This window comes from Amblyomma maculatum, chromosome 3, assembly GCF_055883805.1.
Source record: "Amblyomma maculatum isolate TAMU_Amacu chromosome 3, ASM5588380v1, whole genome shotgun sequence".
Lineage (NCBI taxonomy): Eukaryota > Metazoa > Arthropoda > Arachnida > Ixodida > Ixodidae > Amblyomma > Amblyomma maculatum.
In genome coordinates, this window is record NC_139346.1 from 192,433,710 (window position 1) to 192,442,524 (window position 8,815).

Here is an 8,815-nt window from a genome sequence, read left to right on the forward strand (position 1 = left end):
GGTGTGTGCATGTGTGTATGTGTGTGTACACAAGTAGTTTTGGTTCTATTTCTTTCATATACCTCAGTAATTGTCATTTATGCTAGGGTAACTCAATTTAATAAGGCGATAAGCTTGAATGCATGCGCACAAGTGTTCTGTGTTGTTTATGTCGGTTACACTGAGGTGTTTCTGTGCAACATGGTTTATAATATTTTATCAATATTTGTGTCATGTGGCCTCTAGGTCAACTGCTCAGTTTTGAGTTCTTCCTGTCTGATTGAGACCCCACACCCCTTCTTCGTAAAGCGTACACATTCATTAAACTTGACCAGGTTTTTTATTTATTATGCTTACTACTTTCTCGAGGGCTGGGAAGAGGTTCCTGGCTACTGCACACTGCAATTAAGCTGGCTGTCTGTGAATAGAGGTACCATGAATGTCACAATTATAAGCCGCGCACTCAGGGTCATATCAAATATCCATCTTGTGTTTGCTCTGCTACCTTTCATTCTTGGGAAGTCAGTAGCAGCAATCTAAAGCTTCTTTCTTAGAATTTCTTATCTGTGTCCGTGCTTGTACATTTTTGTATTTTATTTTGAGGGATATGCAAGCTTGTTGCCGATAATTTAACCCCCCTATAGCAAGATAGGCTATGCTTGGTTGCACTGAGTGCATAATTCCGTCTTTGCGAAAGCGTGTTTCAGCATTACAATTTCATATTTCTCACCACTTCATGAACTGCGACACTTACTTGCAAAGTCCTCTTCACTCGTTGCGGTGTTGTTCTTAGTTCAGTCTTTGGCCTACGGTTGTGGTTTGAAAATTTGTGTATGTTTTTGCCATTTGTTTTGTATTTATAGCCATATTTATTCTGTTTGAGGGTGAAATTTTTCACGCGCACTAGTATTCCGTCTTAGGTAGAAGGGTGCAGTGCTTGAGGCTTTTGTACACTGCGACATGTCCGAGGAGACCAACGCATTTCAAAGTGTGCGCGTATGCAGTTGTTTACTTGCTAGAGGGCTTGGACTCATATGCTACCAAACATTGTCCTAGTATTTGTACTAGCAATTTGGCTGTGGACAAAATCTTTGGGACTGAACTGCGATAAGTGTTTGTACTTGCAACCCATTTGCCGTTCGCAGTTGCGTTAATGCAAGCACATAGCTAGAGTGCATATCTCATCATGAGGCCACAATTATGACTTCTTGGGGATGCTTGAAGAGTACTTCATGCATGTTACAAAAGTTCTGTCTTTGATGCTGCAAAGCACACTGCATTTTTTTGCCTATCCAGAAAAATAGGGATGGCATTAGGTGTCCATCCCATCTGTTGCAAAATCTTATCATATTCATGTCGTTGTGGCTGCCATGGTGTGCCAACCGTGTCATAAAATGGCCATTCAGTGACAAAAGCCTCTTCCAGAATCCTTCTTACCCCACTTGCCTGCATGGCAATTAAACGAGCCAAAATGTAGAGATGTTGCATTGCCTAGCTTCCCAGTGCAGTGATGTCTTCGGGCAATGTTACGAGTACTGGGTTCATTTTCCAAATTCTGTGCCTGGCACCTCCGAAAATTTGAAACAAATGATGCAGGCTTGCAACTCCTCTGCCTGAAGGCTGCATTCACTGCTTATGCAAGATGCGAGGTAAGTTATCAGCTGTTTCTACACAGCAACCACAAATGGGATGACACAAAGTACTACAAGTGACACTGTTCTTTATTAATGCAGTCTCTTGCGTGTTTGGGCTGTAGAGAAACTTCATAGGTGACCAGCTAGCCCGCATCTGTGCAGTTGAAGAGCACTGTTGGAACCTGGAATAAATCAGGCTCATGTTGGCAGCGTCTTTTCTTGCCTCACCATTCTGCACTTTCACAGTGCACATCCTGGTCAGATATTTTTGTTCTCATGCTCTTCGACATGTCCCCAGCTGACACAGCATGCAGGTTGCCAGAGTGGTTGCAACAATGCAAAACAAGTTGAGGCCTGACAGTTAGCTCCTCAGCCGTACTTACTCTTGATGGTGGCTGTGTATTTATGTAACGACTTCTGGGCTGTTCCAGTTTAAGGACTTGTTTTTACAAAACTAAGATGTTTGTTAAGCTTCACCAGACAGGTATGTCTCTTGAGATTTTGGGAAATAAATGGTTGTGGACTGGTGCATTGTCTGTCTTTACTGCGACAAGTCTGCAAATTTCTGGTATCATTAAGACATTAAAGGAAATGTGCAGTTTTTCTTTTTGATTCCTCGGATCTGGGAAAAAAGTCAACGTAACAAACCCACTAAAATGCAAAGGAAAATGATACCACTACAACCAAATGAGATGCCAATGAAATGGTGCAGGTTTGTTTACTCGCAAGACGGTAGTGATGGGTCGTAGTACGCTGCGTGCTTAGATCAGTGGTTCTTTGTTAACTACACTTCAAACCAAAATAGGGAGGCTCTTGCAACTTCTCATCAATCTGTCTTGCATCCTGCGGCAAAAATGCTGAAGCATTCCTTCATCGTCACTTGCCAGCTCTAGACAGCGACAAAGCATGCTGCTACTGCATAATGTCGTGGATAGCAGGCAAGTCTACCATAGGTGTGGCTGTATAATCAATAAATTTATTTCGAAGCGAGATCACATGAATATATCAAAAGCTGCATTTGCAAATGCATGCTGTAACGTCACAACGTGCCGAGCAGTATATTTAAAGCTGTATACAAGTATAATACGTCAAAAAGGCGTGTTGCATAAAACAATGAAGCAACATCAAATTGCTGAGTAAAACAGTGCATAGCTTTTGAAACTGGTTATTGCCTTTCAGTGCCCTACACATACAACACGTGCACCTGAGGTTGTAAGCTTGTTCTGATAGCTCGGTTATTACATCACTATAAGGCAATGGCTATTAGCACCCTTGCAGGAGAAAATATGTGATCACATTTAAAGGCAAAAACAAACTTTTGTTCAATGCTGATAACATTAAACACAAAATCACTCAAAGTGCGATCAGCCCCTGTTTCCAAAACAAATACACAAGGATTAGCCCTTGCAGGAGCCCACAATCTGGCAGTTCACACAGGCTGCTTTGCTAAGGCAACATGAAAAGAAAAATCTAACGTGTCAAAGCTTTTGGGCTCCAATGACATGACAGTGGATGTGGTGTGTTGAGAGATTCAGTGTTTCCACATATTTTGATCAACATTCAATGAGCTCCATTCTCGTCAACAAAGCTAACGCCCGAGCGTCCATAGCTGACTCAACAGCAGCTGGCTGGGTGTTTTAAAAGAGCACTCTAAGAGACTGTTTCAGTCCACAAACCTCAATGGTGCATTCAAACACATAACATCACCCTAAGATGCCTGGTTCCATAATTTCAAGTAATTAACGTGTGCGGCATGTGATATCTCCAAGAATCATTGTCCCAGCTTCTGGTTTACAGGTATATCTTGTGGCAATAAAGTTAACCTTTGTCTCCTTTTGGTTGCCCACAGATCTAGGTTTCCCAACTAATATCTATACAATACCGTAATGATACCTAAAACAGTACCTAAATCAGCGTGGGCCAGATTGCAAGTACACCAGACCATGCGAATGGTCTTCTGTCCTGTACACTTTTTGCATTTCATAGTACTAAAAGTGAAACTGAACAGGTGTGCAAAATGAAAACAAATATTGACATTCAAACAATAACAATGCAACACTAGCGCTACAGCAGTTTCTTTGCACTTTTGAGAATGTTTACAAATTATCAGTAAACTCTAACGAAACAACATGCAGGTAACGCTTGCCAGACATGGCATGTGACAGCACATCATTACTGAGTTACTATTGGACACTTTCTAGCAAAATGTATGCCATACGAGAGAAAAAAAAAAAAAAAGAAAAGAACAGCTATGTAATGGAGCCAGCCTAGAACCATTTTTTACTTGAAGCACTGCTGAAAGAATGAGCAGAACATCGTAGTTTGTCGTCTGCAGTGCAAGTAAAATAAGTGCTTGCAGAAATCTCTGAGGGTCGAAACAAGGCCCAAGGTTGTCAGTCATTTTAAGAAACAATTGTGTTTGTAATTTATTCTTTTGCTTCCTAGTCACTGGTAAGCCTACCTTTAGTACTGGAGCTGGGGAATGACAGTCCTTCATTATGTCGTAAGTCATGAATACTAACGGTAAAAACTAAGAAGAATGAATTGGGAGATTTGGTAGACTACAAATTAGGGCCCCAGATCAACATCTTGAGAACAGACTGGTAGCATGCCTAAATAAAAGCTTTCTGCATTGGTTGAAGAATTTGCAAACTTAAGATGTGATCACTTGTATGTATTTAGGGGTGAACAGTACACTTGAATGAGAACGCAGCTTGCTTGGCTTTCCCAGTGACATTGGATCGGTGTTGTGGCTCGATCTATTATGAATTATGCATGAGCAAAGTAACATGTGAAACACTGGCATAGCCATTTCTTGTACTTGCATCAGTCGCGAAACTGCGAAGAAGACTAGGGAATTGAGTGGGTACCAGCTGTGAAGTGATATCTTAAAGTGAGCAAGTTTTGTTAGCCAGGCAGAAATGCAATAGCTTACAGCAGTTTGCAAAAAAAAAAAAAAAAAGAAGGAACAGGCCACTTTCATGCAAAGTCTCGAACAGCAAGGACATCACTATGCTGGTGGGGAAAATGCAAGATCACAAGCTTAAAGACTAGGCTTAGAAGTGCACCAGGTTTAGCAGGTGGCAGACAATTTGCTTTCAACGTCTGCTCGACACAATGGACATTGGTTAACATCCGCACTGCACAGCTCACAGCAGCAGACATGGCCACAAGGAACAAAAATGAGCAGTCTCGTCACCTCAAAGCAAACAACGCATTCTGAACTACACCAGAGTTTCAGGTCAGACACCCGCACTACTGAAGGGTCACTAGGAGCTTCATCGGGTGACAGCTGACTAGGTGAAGGTGCAGTTGGCTTTGTGGCAAGCTCTTCATCCAAATATTGCTGCCTTGCAGCAATCAGCGCCTGTACAACTGTTTCAGAATTGATCCCCAGCCTCCTAAAGTCTTTGAACTCCAACTGACTGAAGTGCTCCCAATCTATACCCTTGCTAGCGATCAGCGTGGAGTAGTGTGACGCATTTGCCATAAGTAAGACATTTCGAATACGAGAGTCGAGCTGCTCGTCCACACAAAAGAAGTCTTGAGGCTTTCTGTCAAGAAGCTTCTGGTACTGTATCAACCAAAAGTCATTCATTTCTTGCCTTCTGCATGCTTCCAGAGCATTCAGCTGGTCTTGCAGCTGCTTCTCTCGAACCATCTTCTCATCCAGCAACTGCGCGAGAAGGAATGCCAACTCAGTGCGATGCCTTGAAAGGACGTCAAGGTCACATGTAGCCTTGAAATCCCTTTTCTTTAGCTCGACATCAGTAAGTTTCTTGAGCTCTTTCTCAATCAGCCTGATTTGCTGTATCAAGTGCGAATGAGTATAATCATGCTGCATCTGCAATGCCTTGAAAGCCTCCATTTGAAACTGCTCTTCATCAATAATGCGACTGATAATTTCATCTTGATGTTTGTTCTTGGAAAATATGGCTCTCCTCAGCAGTTCATCGCATGCTGCTTCACCTTCGTGGATGCCCTTAACCACGCTATCCTTGCTTTGTCTGTACACCCGTTGAAGTTCTTCTTGCTGAAGAGTGTTTACCATCGACTGTAGGATTTCTTTTCGCCGTGCAGAGTCCATTTGCTGTTGCTGCATACTGAAGAGTTCCTCCATTTCCAGTTGCTCCCTTTCTAGAGCACGCACAAGGGCTTCAGAATTTTTCGACTTTATGTCATCCGAGATCTGCTGTATGAGCTCTGCAGAATGATGTTCCAAGTGCAGGAGCAAAGATACTAGCTTTTGCTTTTCCATGTCTTTTTTGCTCTGCACCTCAGCAATGGCATCTTCCAAAATATCCTGTTCACGCGCAACTTCAAGCAGAAGCTCTTGCCTGCGTTTGTTCGTGACTTCCGACACTATCGCATGATTCATCGCACTGTCTCTTAGCGCTTCTTCCATTTTCAGCAGCTCTTGGCGGCGTTTTTCTCTCCTCTCTTCAAACTGCTTATACTGATCTTCCAGGTCTACCCCTGAGAGCGTTGCATTTGCGGTAGCGCCGTCACCTTTACTGCCGTCCGTGTCAGGTTCGTCAATTGGCGGAACATATTCAACACCAGCCAGATTACACATATGTATCATGAAGGATTCAAGTGGCTGTCCACAAGCAACGGCGTCAGGAAATACGAACTTTGGACTGTCTAAAACAAATGAGCGCAAAGAACGCAGCTCGTAGAAGTTGTTCGGCAGCCTTGTGATGGCATTGTGCGCTATGTCCAAGTGCCGCAGTCGCCTCAGTCGGAGGATTGGCGTTGGAAACTCCTTCAGCTTGTTACTGTTCAAGTTCAATGACTGCAGACTGGTTAAGTGCGCAAAGCTTCCAGGCATTTTTTTCAAGGCGTTGCTTTTTAAATTGAGCACAACTAGATTGCGAAGAAAACCGAACTCATCGGGCAGTTTTGTCAGCAGGTTGTTTTCCAGGTCGAGCACTGTGATGTCGGAGAGATCCTTCAGAGAGCCTCCTCCGCTTATCGAAGTAAGCTTGTTGTTCCGCAGTACCAAGGTCGTTTTGCGAAACACACGACATTTGGAGTAAACACCAGAAGGCACGTCGACCAGCGCGCACTCGGATAAATCGAAAGTGCTGTCTGGACTTTCCTGCGCTATGTACAGCTTTCGCTGCAACTTGGTTCTATAATCATCAGACTCTTCAGATTTCCTAAAGAACGGCATTTCTACATCTACTTGGTCCTCTGTGCCGGACATGAGAAGTAGTTACCGGACACCTTCGGAGAATTCGACAACAGCGAGCACTACAGCGGCCTAGTTTCGGCCGTAGTAACCGTGTTTTTTGGCGTAAACATCGCACGCACAGTCATCGGCTCGTCGTACACCCCCTACGACGACGGGCGGAGTCTACTGAACAATTAAAAGCGTGGGCAAAAACAACCCCGTGACGTCGTTGACGTCACTCGTGTAGGATTGCTGCTGCCACTGTACGGGTAAAATGCAAGCTACACAAGTTCCTTCATGGCCTCCGAGATCACCTTCGCGCGCGCACGCGGGCTAATCTCGGAGGCTATAATCTCTTCGAAAAAGTTGTGAAATAAAAAAAAAAAGCAAAGACTGAAACTGGAGGTTTAGTGCTTAGTAATTAAACTAAGCTCTCATTTATGTATTGTTTCTGCGAGAATTGCTAACTAAAATAGCTAATCTCAGAGGGCACGCGTTGGGTTTCCTTTTTGCGGATAGGTGGCGCAAAACGTCTAAGCATCAGAAAGTTTCTCTCGGAAGCGGCTTCTTTAAAACGTGAAAGGATTACAAAATATATTGGCATTACAAGAGCGTGCAGAGACGCGGCCAATGTAAACTGTGGAAGCACACAAATCCTCACATGATACCTTCTGAATTTACGTTAAAATCACAGCGGTAAGGATGGCTGAATGACGAATGAGCAGACTGATCGACCGAGTGAGCGAGCTAGAGTGAGCAACTGCCTGAGAGTGAGTGAGTGAGTGAGTGAGTGAGTGAGTGAGTGAGTGAGTGAGTGAGTGAGTGAGTGAGTGAGTGAGTGAGTGAGTGAGTGAGTGAGTGAGTGAGTGAGTGAGTGAGTGAGTGAGTGAGTGAGTGAGTGAGTGAGTGAGTGAGTGAGTGAGTGAGTGAGTGAGTGAGTGAGTGCAGGGCGAGTAATGCGGAGGAAGATAGACAGAGGCGTCAGCGCCAAACTCCTGCTACAAACTTCGAATCATCCCATTGCTTCGAAATTTTCCGCCTGTACTCCTCTGGTCCTGAAGCGCTCCACCATAGTTGTGTCTCAGGTGTTGAGGCGCTCGTCTGCTGATCGCGGGAAAGCGGGTTCGATCCAGAACACTGCGGCCGCGTTAGAATGAAGGCGCAACCAAGGCGCCCGTATTCTTTCGTCATGTCATTGCACGTCAAATAACCCCATGTGGTCGGAATTACGGAAACGGTGGAGCCCTATACGAAGGCCGGTATCCCCTCAGCCGAGGTTGCTTTGAAACGTTAAGCCCTATATACAATACCCCTTATCACATGCATCATATCTTTCCTGAACCTTCTTACCGCTTACGTTTCCTCGGCCTGAGCTGTATCTCGTGCCACAAAGGCATGTACATCTCTTAATCACCTTCAATTGAGCCACACAAAGTGCGGAAAGATGCTTTTCCACGCCAGCAAGGGCATCTTTATGCCTACCTACACTGCGACCGGGATTGTAATTCAAGCAATCCAATCCATTGCCATCCTCGGCTTCATCTTTGCCCCAGACTTTGACTTTTCGCTTCACATCTCCCAGGTCGTGACAACAGCAAGACGTCTGTTTGGCTTTGTGCCACGAGTGGAGAAACCCTGCTGCCCATGATGCCTTCCGATCTTTATACACTGCCCTCGTCCTCCCTCATCTAGAATGTTGCACTTCCATATGGAGTACACATCAAGAAAACCTCACAGAGCGACTTGAAAGCGTGCAAAGACACTCATGCGCTTGGCTTGGGCAGCGGCGCGACCTCCGGCCAAGCTACGCATCTTGGCTCAAACAACTAGGGTGGCGGACCCTCGAGCACCACCTCCGAGTGGCCCGCCCTGGGGTCCTCTGCTCAGCTCTTGATGGCTCGCTCGTGGAAGCTGTACCTTCACTCCGCCATAAGGTGCAACAAGCACACTTGGCAGTCCGGGCCCGTCCAAGCCCGTACTGTCCGCCACAAACATTGTTGTCCTGGCGGCAATAGCTTACTTTCTG

The 8,815-nt window shown here is 44.8% G+C and overlaps 1 protein-coding gene across 1 annotated transcript; it reads right to left on the reverse strand.

Annotated features, from left to right (window-relative positions):
• Positions 1-2,569: 2,569 nt before the first annotated feature.
• LOC146197305 (E3 ubiquitin-protein ligase LRSAM1-like) lies at positions 2,570-7,003 on the reverse strand. Its single transcript, XM_084599118.1, has one exon. The coding sequence runs from the start codon at positions 6,820-6,822 to the stop codon at positions 4,687-4,689; it is 2,136 nt and encodes a 711-aa protein (XP_084455244.1). The 5' UTR covers positions 6,823-7,003; the 3' UTR covers positions 2,570-4,686.
• Positions 7,004-8,815: the final 1,812 nt, after the last annotated feature.